The sequence below is a fragment of the Entelurus aequoreus genome, linkage group LG24 (assembly GCF_033978785.1).
Source record: "Entelurus aequoreus isolate RoL-2023_Sb linkage group LG24, RoL_Eaeq_v1.1, whole genome shotgun sequence".
Classification (NCBI taxonomy): domain Eukaryota; kingdom Metazoa; phylum Chordata; class Actinopteri; order Syngnathiformes; family Syngnathidae; genus Entelurus; species Entelurus aequoreus.
The window spans coordinates 28,485,499-28,503,352 of record NC_084754.1 but is presented as its reverse complement, the minus strand read 5'-3'; the positions used below and the strand labels follow the sequence as shown (position 1 = coordinate 28,503,352).

General features: G+C 39.1%; 1 protein-coding gene across 6 annotated transcripts in view; it reads left to right on the top strand.

Annotated features, from left to right (window-relative positions):
* mical2b (microtubule associated monooxygenase, calponin and LIM domain containing 2b) overlaps positions 1 to 17,854 on the top strand; it is a 114,231-nt gene that overhangs the window by 41,519 nt on the left and 54,858 nt on the right. For all 6 annotated transcript variants that reach the window (XR_009824336.1, XM_062035745.1, XM_062035744.1 and 3 more), the window contains exons 3-9: positions 1,350 to 1,557; positions 8,036 to 8,152; positions 11,151 to 11,252; positions 12,614 to 12,769; positions 13,988 to 14,088; positions 15,128 to 15,385; positions 15,463 to 15,578. Coding sequence is in view for 5 of the 6 variants with exons in the window: in XM_062035745.1 (XP_061891729.1) it covers positions 1,350 to 1,557; positions 8,036 to 8,152; positions 11,151 to 11,252; positions 12,614 to 12,769; positions 13,988 to 14,088; positions 15,128 to 15,385; positions 15,463 to 15,578 (1,058 nt within the window). In the remaining variant the exon portion in view is untranslated. The remainder of the gene's footprint in view (positions 1 to 1,349; positions 1,558 to 8,035; positions 8,153 to 11,150; positions 11,253 to 12,613; positions 12,770 to 13,987; positions 14,089 to 15,127; positions 15,386 to 15,462; positions 15,579 to 17,854) is intronic.

Below are 17,854 nucleotides of genomic sequence, written 5' to 3'. Positions count from 1 at the left end.
ACTGATTAAACATTTGCATGCAAACTGTTAGTGTACTTAATCTTGGTGCGCTATAAAAATAAATACTAAAAGTGTCAGTTGTATGTTGTAATTGTATGCATGTGGCTCTTCTTGTGGAATACAATCGGACCGCTTGTGTCTGCAGCGATCACTTTGTAAACTGTTTGAACATTTGGTTTGTTCAGAAGCTTTCTGTGATGCAGTCGAGTTTATTCTGTGCTATATTAGTAGTGCTTGAAAGCAGAACTAAATGTAAATAAAGGACAATAGATCACATTAGTTTCTTTATTTTGTGGTTGCTATGCCTAAATATAACTACGTAGACCTGGTTGTGCAAACAAACTAACATCTTGTTAAGTTTTAGTAATAAAGTAGTAAGTGTAGTAAATGTCCACTGTGGCATCTTTTTCGGTCTAATCACAATTAAAGACTTGCTGCGATACATAGCCCCCTTTGCTAATCAAATGCTCGAAATAAAGGTTCCGCAAGCCGGAGGCAAACTACTTAAAAAGCTAGGTCAAAGCTTTTTTCGAGCAACCTGAAGCTACACAGCGAGACTGTGACAGTTTGGACACATTTAAGGCATTTCTGATCATACAAAGTGATCTCTAACCCCGGATTTCCACTGAATGCGGGACGGTCGCGGATTGGCACGCGAGCGACTTCGTACTCTTTCTGTTTTCATTCGAGTCAATGTGTCAATTTCCACTGCCCGCGGAACATCACAGACATGCTGTTGCCGTTCCGCATTCCAGCGCTAAATCTACGCAGAGCTTCTATTTTTTTCCGGATGCCGCAACAAATCCGTTCATTAAATCTAGTGTAGGACAAGACGTCATGCACAGACACAAAATATAGTATCCGGTTTACTTTTAAGATAAAATACATCGTCTTCAAGGCGGATCGTAATTTACACTTTGAAAGGTCCTAATGGGTGGCAACGGACATGAAGTCAACTTGTCAAAGGTTTTCAGACTAAATTTCATCTTGTTGACACAAATGGATATGAACATGCTTATTCTGGACGTTCACAATTAAATAATAATGTACAGGCAAGTTCCGGGAAGCTAAATGGGGATGCAAAATAAATGTATGAATGAATTAACCGTATGTATGCCAAGACACGGTTCGTACAAAGGATCGTAAACTGTAAAGGTTGCAAATAGAGGCGTTCGTAAATCGAGGTTCCATTGTATATGTACTATTAAAGTACTGAACTTTTTTTAAAATTAATTTATTGCAATCAATTTAGCAAAAAACGCATGTTATCCTTCAAACTATTCCACAAACTACTAAAAACTTGATTACTGTGCCTTTTGGTCTTTTGTCCTCTTCTGTTTCCTATTCAGTGCCTGATCATTGGCGGTGGCCCTTGTGGTCTGCGGACAGCCATCGAGCTTGCCCTGTTGGGCTGTAAGGTGGTCGTAATAGAAAAGAGGGACTCGTTCTCCAGAAACAATGTGCTTCATCTCTGGCCCTTCACCATTGAAGATCTCAGAGGCCTCGGGGCCAAGAAGTTCTATGGCAAATTCTGTGCTGGTACTATTGACCATATCAGTAAGTTCACACCTGCAGGACACAATATTGTTCAATCTTTGAAGTTTGAGGCGTTTTCAAAGCTAATGTTTTGATATACACCGATAAAAACATGTGGGACATATACAGGTGCGCGTTTTAACAGTGTATTTTGATTCCTCTAATAATGGTAGGGGTAACACTGTTAATCGTACTGTACACGAAAACACTTGTATAATTTTTGACATCATATTAGCACATTACCTACAACTAGGAACTATATACTGTACTGTATGTACACAAGACGCACATTGTCAGTAAGATCAATTATGCAGATACTCTGTGAAACATAGTGGCCAAAAAACAATTGCTCTCTTCACAGAGTTGTCTTACATTTCTCTCATCTATATTTAACATTGTTTAATTGCTTACTGCAAGACTTTAACCTGTAGATATTTTTTTCCTACAGCTTAGTTAACAGCCGTTTGCTTGCTCAGTCAGTGTCTTTCTTGTGATATGTGCGGTATTCTATTGGTGGTGCTTCTCCATCCTTACAAATAGTCTTACGTTGAAGCTGATCTCCGCTGTACATCAGTCCCTGACATCAGATCCTCTCTGACTTATGTCATGAACCAAGGTCTCATTGCGAAGTTTGTCACCCTGCACCAGCATTGTTAGAATATATACATAGAATGATTTTATACCTTGCAAATTGTGTAAGTTTTCCCACTTACAAAGACATAAATAGTCCATATTTATTTATGTAGGGTTTATTTTAACCGACAGAGTATCAACAAACAATTCAGTCAATCAACATGTTTGTTTCTGTATTGGAGAGGGGGTTATCGCCGATTCCGTGGTCTGCCCCTATGTGCTGTAAAGAGACTGGTCGCGACTAGTGGCACAGCTGTGGTACCTATTGACTTTGAAAGGACTTTACTGTTTCCTTTCTTTTCTGGACATTTGGCAGCTGTATTAGATGGATACATGTCAGAGATCATATTATTTTGCCTCTACTGCACACCACTTCATAATTACTTTGACTAAATGTTAATATTGAATTGCAGATTGGATCAAGTTGCTCGTGGGATAGTAGTAGGGACCACTGGTCTCTGCCAGACAGCAACTTGATCCGATCTGCAATTCAATAAGCCATCCATCCATCCATTTTCTACCGCTTTTCCTTTTTCGGGGTCGCGGGGGGTGCTGGAGCCTATCTCAGCTGCATTTGGGCGGAAGGCGGGGTACACCCTGGACAAGTCGCCACCTATTAACATATAATCAAAGTAATTATGATGTAGTGTGCAGTAGAGGCAAAATAGTATGATCTCTGACATTTATCCATCTAATAGAGCTGCCAAACCGTCCAGAAAAGAATGGAAATGGTAAATTTCATTTAAAGTCAATAGGAACCACATCTGTGTCACTGGTCGCGACCAGCCTCATTAGTGCCCCTAGTAGTATGGACCAATGGTTAGGGATGATGTTTGATTAGAAATTATCGAGTTCGAGCCTATTATCGAATCTTCTTATCGAACCGATTCCTTATCGATTCTCTTATCGAGTCCAGATAGGTTGTTGTATATGGAAAAAAACACACAATATTTGGTTTAACAAAAGCTCACTTTTATTATATAAGAAAAAAATAAAATCTAATAAATAAATAAATATTGACTGTTACCCCCCTAAAAAAAAAAAAAAAAATAAATAAATATTGACTGTTGTTACCCAAAGTATATTAAGTGGGATTTTTGAGAAAAACAAATATATACAGTAACACAAAAACAACCTGTTCCTGTGATCACTATAGGTGTATAAATAATACTATAGTGTTAAATAAAATCAGTCCCTTGGGCACAAAACTGAAAATAATACAGCTCTCCAAAACGTGTACTTCTGCTGCTATTTGACATAACTGTTTGTTATGATGCTTTGACATTTTTGCACTTTATTTCTTTATTGAAAGAAAATTCTATGAAGAGAAAAGTTGTTTGCAAATGAGGTTACAATGATAAAAAATGAAAAGTTAAAGCTAAAAAAAGAAATACACTTTATTGAGTTAACATTATTTCTTTATAGGGGGAAAGATGTGATGTTATGAGCTAGGAATATAACAACTACACTACCCAGCATGCAGCGGGAGTGACGAGCATGCGCGGTAGCCCCGAAAAGTGTTGTTGCATGTCACCACCCGGCAGCTACGAATGAGGTTATGAGCACGCTGTGAAAGTAAACGTCAAGAACTCAGCCAACACGCCTCGTCTGCATTATTTATAATTAGACAGACAACACATATACAGTGTGATTTTGTTTTGTTTACAAGCATAGAAAAACAAAAGTTAAAAAAGGGAGATGTCATATATGTATGTGCTGCGGTTGCTTTAAGAACGTTGCGACAGCTGCCGTAAAGGAGGTGCGTTGCTAGCCTTGTTGCTATGTTTCCGGTTGGTCGTAAAAGTGTTCATCATGTGTTTGTACCCTGCTCAAATCTCTCAGTAAAGTTATTCATTGGATTATACCTTTTGTTTTGAACTTTATTACACCTTGGAGAGCTTTTTCCGGTCCATTGTTTTCCTGCTTTCGCTATCTGCGCCTAATGACTGAGCTACGTGACGTCATTTCTTGTGATGTCTCACGGGGCCTTTCTGGTCGGGACGGGATTGGTCCCAGGGATTTGAATAAAGAACCAACCCTTTTTCTTTACTATAGTGGTCTCGATAACAGGTACCGGTTCTCAAAAAGGACTCGATTCTTTTCTTATCGAACAACCGGGAAAACCGGTTTCGAGTATCATCCCTACCAATGGTCCCAGGACAGACCACGGAATCAACTGTAACCCCCTCTCCAATTCAGAAATAAACCTAAAAAAAATGTTTTGATTCAATTAAAGGCCTACTGAAAGCCACTACTACCGACCACGCAGTCTGATAGTTTATATATCAATGATGAAATCTTAACATTATAACACATGCCAATACGGCCGGGTTAACTTATAAAGTGACATTTTAAATTTGCCGCTAAACTTCCGGTTCGAAACGCCTCTGAGGATGACGTATGCGTGTGACGTAGCCCGGCGAACACGGGTATGCCTTCCACATTGAAGCCGATACGAAAAAGCTCTGTTTTCATTTCATAATTCCACAGTATTCTGGACATCTGTGTTCGTGAATCTGTTTCAATCATGTTCATTGCATTATAGAGAAGGAAGCCGAGCAAGCAAAGAAGAAAGTTGTCGGTGCGAAATGGACGTATTTTTCGAACGTAGTCAGCCACAACAGTACACAGCCGGCGCTTCTTTGTTTACATTCCCGAAAGATGCAGTCAAGATGGAAGAACTCGGATAACAGAGACTCTAACCAGGAGGACTTTTGATTTGGATACACAGACGCCTGTAGAGAACTGGGACAACACAGACTCTTACCAGGATTACTTTGATTTGGATGACAAAGACGCAGACGTGCTACTGTGAGTATGCAGCTTTGGCTTTTTTTTGCGTATGTACGTAACTTTTTTAAAATATATAAGCTTTATGAACCTTGGGTTAGGTGAACAGTCTTTTGGGCTGAGTGATTGTGTGTGTTGATCATGTGTTTGAATTGTATTGGCGTGTTCTATGGAGCTAGGAGCTAGCAGAGGAGCTAGGAGCTAGCATAACACGTACCGTACCGTACGTGCGCGTCACGTACGTAACTTTTTAAAAATATATAAGCTTTATGAACCTTGGGTTAGGTGAACGGTCTTTTGGGCTGAGTGATTGTGTGTGTTGATCAGGTGTTTGAATTGTATTGGCGTGTTCTATGGAGCTAGGAGCTAGCAGAGGAGCTAGGAGCTAGCATAACAAACACGCAGGTGTTTTTATGCAGGATTAATTTGTGGCATATTAAATATAAGCCTGGTTGTGTTGTGGCTAATAGAGTATATATATGTCTTGTGTTTATTTACTGTTGTAGTCATTCCCAGCTGAATATCAGGTACCGTGAGTATGCAGCCTTGGCTGCTAAACATTCGATAACTTGACCGTATGTGCGCGTCACGTACGTAACTTTTTAAAAATATATAAGCTTTATGAACCTTGGGTTAGGTAAACGGTCTTTTGGGCTGAGTGATTGTGTGTGTTGATCAGGTGTTTGAATTGTATTGGCGTGTTCTATGGAGCTAGGAGCTAGCAGAGGAGCTAGGAGCTAGCATAACAAACACGCAGGTGTTTTTATGCAGGATTAATTTGTGGCATATTAAATATAAGCCTGGTTGTGTTGTGGCTAATAGAGTATATATATGTCTTGTGTTTATTTACTGTTGTAGTCATTCCCAGCTGAATATCAGGTCACCCCCGGCTCTCACAGCATCTTCCCTATCTGAATAGCTTCAACTCCCCACTAGTCCTTCACTTGCACTTTACTCATCCACAAATCTTTCATCCTCGCTCAAATTAATGGGGAAATTGTCGTTTTCTCGGTCCGAATCTCTCTCACTTCATGCGGCCATCATTGTAAACAATAGGGAACTTTGCGTATATGTTCAACTGACTACGTCACGCTACTTCCGGTAGGTGCAAGCCTTTTTTTTATCAGATACCAAAAGTTGCAATCTTTATCGTCGTTGTTCTATACTAAATCCTTTCAGCAAAAATATGGCAATATCGCGAAATGATCAAGTATGACACATAGAATAGATCTGCTATCCCCGTTTAAATAAAAAAAAATCATTTCAGTAGGCCTTTAAGTATATGATCCCAAGCAAAAAGTGTCGGTAAGCTCAAGCACAACGTTTAGATTTTTATTGTAGTTGCAGTGTTGCACACATCCCGGGAGGGATTTTGATCCACTGTTTTTAATAGATACTCTCCAAATATTGAAGGTCTCAGAGTTGTCGCTTGACAACTCGGAAGTTTCAGCTTCCTTCACAGATTTTCAATGGGATTAAGGTCTGGTGACTGGCAAAGCCTCTTCAGGGTTTTTTTTTATGCCACTCTTTGTTCCTTTGTTGCCTTGGCAGTGTGTTTTCTTTTGGCTTTGTTTGGCAGTGTGGATGGTCACTTTCAGCATTCCTGTGCCTCCAAACACGGGGAGTCAAGTTGTTTGCCAAAGACCTCCATTATTGTCTCATCTGGCCACATCCCAGTCTCTAATGCCTTCACTGCATAGTTCAAGGTTTCGCTGGCAAACTTCCTACGGACTTCTTTATCAGAGAGACGTATGTTCCGCGGGATCTCATTACATGATGGCAAAGTGTTTACAATGGTTTTACACGGTAACTTTGGTTGCAGCTTTGTTGAAAATACTAACCAGCTCCTCCCGTGCAATTACGGGCTGATCCCGTACCTTACTTAGAACCATCCTTACTTAACGAGATTAGGTCCTGCGCAATGTTCCAGAGTGAAGGAAATTTCATGATCTCTTGTATTACTGTACTTTGATTTGCCAATAGTGGCTTCTTTCTTACAAAGCTTTTGCGGATGGTCTTGTAGCCCACTGCAATCTTGTGCAGGTCTTCAAGCTTGTCCCTGAGGTTTTTTTGTCAATTCAATGGTCTTGCCCATGGCAGTAGAGAGATTTGAAGTGAAGGTTTATTTCATCCACTTAACAAATTAAGATTAGGAATACCTTTCCTAAAGGGACAGGACTCTTTTGTGTTCCTCATGGTCATATGACACGTCTGGGGAGGTCAGAATTATTGCTGGTTGGTATAGGTGAGCAAATATTACAGTACGTGTATTTCACTCGATCAAATGCAAATAAATGTATAACATTTATGTAATGTTTTATGGTTATATTCTTTTGTTGTCAGTTAAGATAAACATACCATACAATTTACGGAACGTTTATGTCTTTGTAATGGGGTACACCTACAAAATTAGTAGATGATCAGATAATTATTTCCCCCGTTCACAAATCACTGAGCACTACAGTAGCTGTTGGTCATAACATTAGGTGTATTTTAATAAGATTACACAAAAAAACTACAGTGCTGATTTGTCTATTTTTAGACCGATCTGAGGAAGATTTTAATGTTATGGTGGAATTTTATTTCTAATATTTTATTTATGCACATGTTTTCTTTGGGCACCATGGCTCAGGTGGTAGAGTGGTTGTATCCCAACCTGATGGTTGCGTGTTCGATTCTCAGTCCCCCTGTAACCATGTCGAAGTATCTTTGAGCAAGATACTGAACCCCAAGTTGCTCCTGCGGCTGCGTTATCAGTAGGTAAATGTGGTAATATTGTCAAAGCGCTTTGATTATCTTGAAGGTAGAAAAGCGCTCATCAAATAAAATCCATTTACCCTTTTGACATGTCAAGCCCTAAATGCCTCTGTTGGTAAGTTAATAATATTCAATATTATATTTACAAACACATGATGTACATCTACGTAACAACATAATTGTTGGCAAATCCAATTAACTTCGATGTGTGGACTCACTAGTTGAAGCCTGGCTGAGATATTCATTCAAACTGTGTTTTGGGCCTTACAGTTGTGTTTTTGTATACATTACTTACAATAAGTTATTTTATTACTCCCAGGTATCCGTCAGCTCCAGCTGATGCTGCTGAAAGTTTGTCTGATTCTGGGGGTCGAGGTTCATGTTGGTGTGGAATTCATCAAGCTTTTAGAACCGTCGGAAAATCAGGCTGATAACAGTAAGTTTGTGTGACAGAAAGTTTCTCCCACCACAAGTGCCTGCATATTTGTGCTATATATGGATCCCCATGCACAACATATAATGTGATAAAGTGCAAGAACTTTCCAAGGCATTTGCTTTGAGTACTATTTGTAAAGTGTTCGTAAAATTAAGTTTTATTATTATTTATAAGCTTCTGTTTCATTTTCACCAAAGTCAGTCAAACATTTGTCAACAATTAACCCCAATATTTGTTCACTCTATTTAAAAGTACTGTTGCACTCATGAATGTAGAGGAGTTGTTGGGCAAATGATTGACTAAAACACATGCATATGTGCAGCGTCCCAAACTGTATAGTGTAACAGTTACATAGCAGACTGTGTAACAATATAACAATCACTCCTCCACAATTACATTTCACAAAGAGCAAAGTTTTCAAAGTAATTCATGAAATTGGGGGGAAAAATTGTGTACGTATGTTTTTTTTTGTGTGTTTTTGAAGTATGTATTATTATAGTTATCTTAATTGCTAGATAAAATATACAATTTGCCATCATCATAATGCATGAAATAGTCGTACAGTACAATAATACTTCATTTACATTTCGGGATTTGAATATTAACCAAGTATTAGTGATATTGTTATCATAAGCGGTAACGCAGACACACTATTTATAGTAGCGCCGTGGTCATTAGCATGTGTGCCAATGTTTACATCAACTGGTAAGGTGATTTCTTTACTCATGAAAGTTTATTCTAGATCATAAATCATGCCTCTCACCTGCACAAAAGGACCAGGACGTATTCCGACAAGTTGGTACACTTTGACAGCCAATTCAGACAGGGAATGGCGAGAACTACACGAAAAGACGCTTGGTTCCACCCTCCTTTTCTTTGTGAGGATTATGAGTAATTTTTCATCTAAAACGGGAATATAACAATATTCTATCAGTCGGCATCTTAATGACAGCAGATATTGCACAGTAAGTGATGTTTTATTATGTCTGTTGAGTCTCATGAAGTCCGCAGTGAGTACAAATCAGTGATGTTGTGGGGGGAAAAAAAGCAAATGTGATGAAATTAATTTGGAATTTAATGTTAATGATAAAATTATCAAAATACGTAAATATTACATGTTATTAATTTGCCCGTTAATAAGTTACATATATACTACCAGTATGTATACAAAACCATAATGGAGGTGTTTTTTAAGGGCTTTTATTGGCAGAATAGAGCGATTCTCATGGGCTCCTCTGTAAACTGGCTTTTGATCCCATTTATTTAATATTCAGAATGCATTAAAATAAAAAATGTTAACACATTCTAACTCGTAAACAAAAATCCGAACAATAGGCACAATTCCAAAAAGGTGTAAGCTGTCTCTCTGAATTGTTACGCTTTAAGTTGCAAGCAAAAATGTGAAAAAGCATCCCCGCCATTACAGGGCTGTACGATGCGTCAAATTTACACGAAAATGCGCCTAAAATAGTGCATGTGCCTCACAATACGAAGGTCCTTAGCAGTCCTGGGTTCAATCCCGGGCTTGGGATCTTTCTGTGTGGAGTTTGCATGTTCTCCCCGTGACTGCGTGGGTTCTCTTCGGGTACTCCGGCTTCCTCCCACCGCCAAAAACATGCACCTGGGGATAGGTTGATTGGCAACACTAAATTGGCCCTAGTGTGTGAATGTGAGTGTGAATGTTGTCTGTCTATCTGTGTTGGCCCTGTGATGAGGTGGCGACTTGTCCAGGGTGTACCCGCCTTCCTCCCAAATGCAGCTGAGATAGGCTCCAGCACCCCCTGCGACCCCAAAAAGGGACAAGTGGTAGAAAATGGATGGATGGATGTGCCTAAACTAGACCATCCAACTTTTTTTTTTAAAAACTGTTGCACATGTGCGAATAGGGATTTTAACCTTTTCATCGCATTTTGTCCCTAAAATAAATGTATCCAAATTTGATCAAACTACAGTAAAATTTTCGCCCATCTGTATAGCCTGTTTGAAATAAACTTAAACCATAACCAAATGGACAAGTGATTGACGCAAAAGCGTCCCTGATCACTGAGAGCTCTATGTGTCCCTCCCTCTTGCTCCATGCACAGAGGGGCGGGGCTCAGTCTTCCAACTATGGAAGAAACAAGACCTCGGTTGGTGAAACTGGTCAGTAAAAAACGTTTTTTTTCACCACCGTAAAACTTGACACAAACTGCACTGACCCCTGGTAACTACAAGGTTTGCACTACTGCTAACACAGTTTAGGGTTGTTCCGTGTTTCATTTTAGTACTAGTAAGCAAACGGGTTACAAAGGCTCTGAATTTTGTTGCTGAAGTATGCAATAAAATATTGCATTATTTTGTCAAAATTATGAGGGACACATGGTAGACATTGGATGGAATATTTATCGACTTGTTCATTTACTGTTAATATTTGCTTACTTTCTGTTTTAACATGTTCTATCTACACTTTTGTTAAGATATAATAATCACTTCCTCTTCTGTTGTTGGGATACTTTACATAAGCTTTGGGTGGATATCAATCCAATACCAAGTACTTACAGGGCCATACAATGATCATAATTAAAGTTATTCTGTGTCCAGGGACGTAGTTCCAGAGTTTATAAACAATAAAAAATATTTTTTGATAAAAAGAAAATATCAATATAATGATTCTAGTATTGACTATATGCAGGTCTTGTACTTGGTATCGTTACAGTCGATGTCTGTAGATCCGCCCATGGCATTTGTTTACATTGGAGAGCGCTAGCTTGTTAGCGGTAAGCTATTTTATCCTCCTACGGTATGTAGTGAAGCATGTTTAGCTATTTCTCGTCCTGCAGGGAGGATACTTGTAAGAAACATAGTTTATACTTTATTAGTACCGGTATATCATACAACCCTGGTTTGGAGTTAAGCGGTCCGTCACTGAACCAGTTAAGCTCGTAAGTTGAGATACCACTGTGTGATAAATGTTATCCTTATGAGATTTATCAAACTGATTTGCTCTGCTCCTCTTTAGGTTGTAGTTGGAGAGCAGACGTCCGTCCCTCAAACCACTCAATCTCTGGCTTTGACTTCGATGTGGTGATTGGAGCTGATGGACGCAAAAACACATTAGATGGTAAAGTGGAAAGAACAAATGGTACTTGTATATACATGAACAGTCTAGAATATTAATTGTAATCTAGATAAAGAATGTAAAGAAACATTCACAAAAAACAATCGATAAAGGCTCCAGATTAATTTGTATTTGATTGATAAAAATAAGTATGTTCCCCTTAACCAGCAAGCATTGCCCATGAAGTGCATATACTGTATTAGTCTCAACTTGCTATGTGGAGAAAATACATCTGTCATAGAACCAATCACTTCCATTCCAACATCTTCCCCACCACCAAAGTCAAAGGGCCTCTGGGACAAGATTGTAAACTTGCACGAGACAGAAATTGACTCAAAGTCCATTGGCAAGAAACTTGGTGAGAAAGACAGGGTTTTTGATGGAATAATTCAGAAAAAGTGCCCCTTGCTCTGGAGTGCCATGCAAGATTTCATCCTGTGGTATAAGGATCATTCTGAGAAAGGTGAGGGATTTGACATAGGTACATGGAAGGAGGTTGTTAATGATCTTTAGGGGGCAAGGACCACAAACACAAAAGACAAGCCTGGCAACACTTTCTGCAATATCTACAAGATCCCCCTGCTCAAGAAGACACATCTGAATGCTGAGTGATGTAGAGAAGATATCTACTCACATGAACACATGACCAAATGTCTTAAAGACAAGCACTGGTTATGTATTCTTTATCAGGACTGAAAATCTTGAGAGGAAGCCAATCAAAACATTATACTTAATTTGACCTTACCAAATGCTTAGAAATGACATTTTTATTGTGTCGAGATACAAGAATCAAAACCTAAATATCAAAACTAAATGTATGTATGTATTTGATTTTGATACATGAACCACAAAAATAAATCATGCCCTTTCAGCAAGAAGCTTGGTGATAAAGAGACCACTACCGGATAACAGTCAATCACCCTTGCTTTGGAGCTCCATGCAAGATCTTGCCTTGTGGGGAAAGGATGATTGTGAGAAAGATGAAGGATCACCCCATAATTACATAGGAGGAGCTTTTTTATAATCTCAATGGAGGTGGGAGCAAAGTCACGAAGAAAACTTTTGATAACACACTTTGCTGCAATGGATTGAGATCTTGCAGTGACTGCATGGCCCCCTTGCTCAAAAAGGCAGCTTATTAAGGCCCATCTAAAGCGTGTCAGTAGTGACACTTGAATGATTCAGAGAAGTTTAAAGAGAATTTAATATGGTCAGACGATCAACTCGACTCGCCATGTTTTGAGGCAGAGAAATTCAGAATATGACCCAAAGAACACCATCTCTATGGTCAAACATGGTGGTGGAAACATTCTGTTTAGGGAAAAATGTGCTTTTTCACAAATATTTATTTTGACTTTTTATAGGTTTTGGCCGCAAGGAGTTTCGAGGAAAGCTGGCCATTGCCATTACTGCTAACTTTGTTAACAGGAACACTACAGCAGAGGCCAAAGTAGAGGAAATCAGTGGAGTTGCCTTCATCTTCAACCAGAAGTTCTTCCTGGAACTTAAAGAGGAAACGGGTACATTAGCAAATTATAGCACAGGGGTGCCCATTACGTTGATCGTGAGCTACTGGTCGATTGCGGAAGGTGTGTCAGTCGATTGCCAGCCAGGCATTTAATAAGTAGTCCTAAAAATTAGCAATTATAAATATTTACTATATTGTCACTTTTTTCGCTTGATTGACATTCGCTGCACTCGAGGATCTTGTGTGATGACGCTGGGTGCTGCGAGCTCAGTATTAAGGAAAAAAAGACTGACAGGAAGGCGAGAAACACTTTTTATTTCATCAGACTCTCGCGATGTACATGCTGTCAAAAGCCAAAAGACTGACCGCACGGTTCCTGTCTTCACAATTAAATTGGTGCGCCATCCTGCCTGCGCTAACAAAATAAGAGTCTCAGAAAGCTCGCACACACAAACTAGCAAGCTACGGAGTTTGCTGTCAATGTATTTCTTGTAACGTGTTTAAAAACAGATATGGAAGTTGGGCAAATAAGATGCCAAAAACAAGCACTTTCATGTGGTATTGGACAGAAAGGAGGACTTTTTTTCACCTCCACAATGTAAATTCGAAAATGTGGAAGTTATCAGCACTACTGTGAATCCTGTCTGATTCCAATCAATGCTAGTCATCAGAATCAGGCATTACACCAACTTATATTTTTGTCTTCATGAAAGAAAGGAATATATATGTTATGGTTATGGGTATGGTTTCAGTTTATGTCAAACATTCATACAATTACAACATAATACATCTTATGTATATATAACATGTTAACTTAGAGTTCATGTATCTCGGGGTCTTGTTCACGAGTTAGGAAAGAATAGACCGCGAGATTGACAGACGAATTGGTGCGGCGTCTACAGTGATTCAGTCACTGCACCGATCTGTTGTGGTGAAGATGGAGCTGAGCCAGAAAGCAAAACTCTCAATTTACAGGTCGGTCTACGTTCCTACCCTCACCTATGGTCATGAACTTTGGGTAATGACCGAAAGGACAAGGTCGCGAATACATATATGAAGATGAGGTAGATCACCTTGACTTGGTCATTTGAAAAGTAGCTTGCCTGCTGAAAAAGTTTGGGCACCCCTGTTATAGCACCTATGTATCCTCAATGTATGATTTTCTGAAAAGTTAATTTGATTAGGTGTTGGTCTTGCCTGTATATTGTGCAGTGGTCTGCATTTTCAATCATGTCACTTCTTCCGTGCCTTTCTCTTTTTACGTTTTTAGGAATTGACTTGGAGAATATAGTTTACTACAAAGACAACACCCACTACTTCGTCATGACTGCAAAGAAACAAAGTTTGCTGTATAAAGGAGTTATAATTAATGTAAGTAATCACTGCAAATGCTGCTTGTTTGACATTTGAGTTGATTTTCTAATTTCAGTACAGTGTCATATCTGTTTACTGTGCAAAGAATGGCATTTCAGCATAAGTTTTCTCAGGGATGTAAAAATTCACATCCGAATCACTGTTCATTTATCCCGATTCTAAATCGATTTATAATTTTAAAAAATCGAAAGAAAAAAAACCAACTCCATGCAACTAGGAGTTTGTGTAACCTGTAACCTGTTTTGAAAAAGTTTCCTTACAATTAATTTACCAAATAACACATTGCAAGAATCGTTTTGAATTGAGAATCGTGTTTAATTGAAAATCGATTCCGAATGAAATCGTTACCCCAGGTATCAGATCGAATCGTTAGGTGCTCAAAGATTCACACCCCGAGTAAAAATGTCTAAACTCTTCTGCACTGACCTCTTCCTCTATCCATCATTCTGTTTAAGTCACAGGTCTTTAACTTAGGTCATTATTATCCTAAATGCCATTTTATAGTAATTCTTATTCTTGAATGATAGAGCACAAACATATTACTGTGGTAACAAGTTTAAACAACATAAAATTATTTCCTGAATGACTCAGAGGGATATCGCTTCCTTCACGCAGGGCGACATGTTTAAACTCATCGCTCATGACTGTTGTCCTGCTGACTCAGAATGTTGTTGCTGCTGATCTGCACTGCATGAGATAAAAGCAAATAAACACAAAACTGCTTCCTGATGGTAAACCATTACACGCTTGCCACTTTAAAGGCTATGATAATCATTACCGAGCATGTTTCCTGTTATTATCCCTTGGAAACCAAACTTTGTATTTGTAGTTGCCATGGATTGGATGACCTTTATTCAGTCAGCAAGATTAATTACAATCTGCAACTTGCTCAGCTATTACTGAGATCAACATTCTATTTGCATTAATTGGATCAGCAATATATTTGGTCATAAAATGACCAAAATTCCCTTAAAATATTAGACATGAAGTTTCTTTTTCTGTACTAAAGGTTTCTGCTTGTTTGTTTTGGATCCAGGATCATGTAGAAACAGAGCGTCTACTTAGCAGTGACAATGTAAACCAGGAAGCATTGCTCTCCTATGCCCGTGAGGCAGCTGACTTTGGTACAAATTACCAGCTACCATCACTGGACTATGCCATCAACCACTATGGGCAGCCAGACGTTGCAATGTTTGACTTCACCAGCATGTATGCTTCAGAGAATGCTGCCTTGATCAGGGAGAAACATGGACATCATCTACTGGTTGCACTGGTGGGAGATAGTTTGCTTGAGGTATACATCTTGAGTGGAAAAGAGTGGTCCACTGATTTGTGTGTGCCTAGTAAAAGTTAAATGCTCTTCATTTGCAGCCCTTCTGGCCGATGGGCACAGGTTGTGCTCGGGGTTTTCTGGCAGCGTTTGACACAGCTTGGATGGTGAGGGGCTTTGCGCAAGGCAAGAACCCTCTGGAGATACTGGCTGAGAGGTTTGTGTGAGATAATTTTTCCTTCTCGAAGAAATAAGATCTCTGATGAACAGGGGCGTTTCTATGTCTGGGGCGTGTGTTTTAAGGCATGCCCAAACAATTGTACTCACTCATTTATTCCCCACTGCCGGTGTTAAACTGTGCAGGCCATTTTTGCTAAGGTGATGATGCACTGAAAATCTTGAAAATATTCTTCTTAGTTATGTCAGTTAAAGAGGAACTGAACTTTTTTTATTTTATTTTGCCTATCATTCAAAATTCTTGAGAGAGACAAGAACCCATGTTTTGTTTTTGTTTTTTTGCATTCTAACTTGTAATTATCTTTCTAGATGGCTAGCAACACAGCTAATGTGAGAAATGCATTTTGCCTCTAAATCACTCTCAAAATGCATCCAAAAACCGCAAGCAATACTTCATTTATGTTCCATAACCTGTATAATCAAGCTGTAGTGACATTATCGTAAGAGGGACGACTGAGAAACTATTTTTCTAGCGTAGGAACACATCTCCTTGCTAACAAGACACTCACAGTGCTACGGCAAGCGGTAAGCTATAGCTTCGGTAAGCTATAGCTTCTGCTTCAGCAGCTGAATGGCTTTGCGATATGACACCAATCTGTACTGACTGAAAAACATGAACAATTATATTACAGTATTTGTAAAGTATTAGCCTAGACCTCATGTTGTGTTTGTACACAGCTAGTCATGCATTCAATCAAAGTTTACTTATATAGCCCTTAATCACAAATGTCTCAAAAGGCTGCACAAGCCACAACGACATCCTCTGCTCAGATCCCACATCAGGGCAAGACAAAATTCAACCCAATGGGAACAATGAGAAACCTTGGAAGGGACCGCAGGGCTGATGGTTTTAGGTTGTCCTGAAGAATTTGGAGGTAATCCTCTTTTTTCGTTGTCCCATTTACTCTCTGTAAAGCACCAGTTCCACTGGCAGTAAAACAGGCCTAAAGCATAATACTACCACCACCACCATGCTTGACGGTAGGAGTGGTGTTCCTGGGATTAAAGGCCTCACCTTTTCTCCCCCAAACATATTGCTGGGTGTTGTGGCAAACAGCTAAATTTTTGTTTCATCCGACATCACAAAGACAAAGATAACATTTTCTGGAGGAAAGTTCTGTGGTCAGATGAAACAAAAATGTAGCTGTCTGGCCACAATACCCAGCAATATGTTTGGAGGAGAAAAAGTGAGGCCCAAAATCCCAGGAACACCATGCTTACCGTCAAACATGGTGGTTGTAGTATTATTCTCTGGGCCTGTTATGCTGCAAATGGAATTAGTGCTTTACAGAGAGTAAATGGGACAATGAAAAAAGAGGATTACCTCCAAATTCTTCAGGACAACCTAAAATCATCAGCTCGGAGGTTGGGTCTTGGGCGCAGTTAGGTGTTCCAACAAGACAATGACTCCAACACACGTCAAAAGTGGTAAAGGAATGGCTAAATCAGGGTATAATTAAGGTTTTAGAATGGCCTTCCCAAAGTCCTGAATAGACAATGCTGAAGAAACAAGTCCATGTCAGAAAACCAACAAATTTAGCTGAACTGCACCAATTTTGTCAAGAGGAGTGGTCATAAATTCAACCAGAAGCTTGCCAGAAGCTTGTGGATGGCTACCAAAAGCGCCTTATTGCAGTGAAACTTGCCAAGGGACATGTAACCAAATATTAACATTGCTGTATGTATACTTTTGACCCAGCAGATTTGGTCACATTTTCAGTAGACCCATAATAAATTTATAAAAGAACCAAACTTCATGAATGTTTTTTGTGACCAACAAGTATGTGCTCCAATCACTCTATCACAAAAAAATAAGAGTTGTAGAAATTATTACAAACTCAAAACAGCATTGACATTATGTTCTTTACAAGTGTATGTTAACTTTTGACCACGACTGTATATATTTACTGTATATATGTATGTGTGCATATGTTAAAGCTCGGCGATATGGCAAAAAAAATGACCCGATCTCGATTAATATCACAATTATTTTTATTTTTTTTATTAAAGTCGGATTGTCCCGTGCAGGATTATAGAGAGTACCTTTTCATCCATACTGTTGACTATTGCTGTATCTTGTAAAATAACATATCCGTCATGTTTGATCGAGGTAATATATGCTCACAGCTGACAACTGTCATGTTGTCTATATATATAATTGTGTTTACGAGGTGCAATGGTACAGGTATTCCACACTCCGGTCTGTACCTCGGTTTTAGGGCCACAGTTTTGCTTCTTGTGTGGTACATTTTGTGG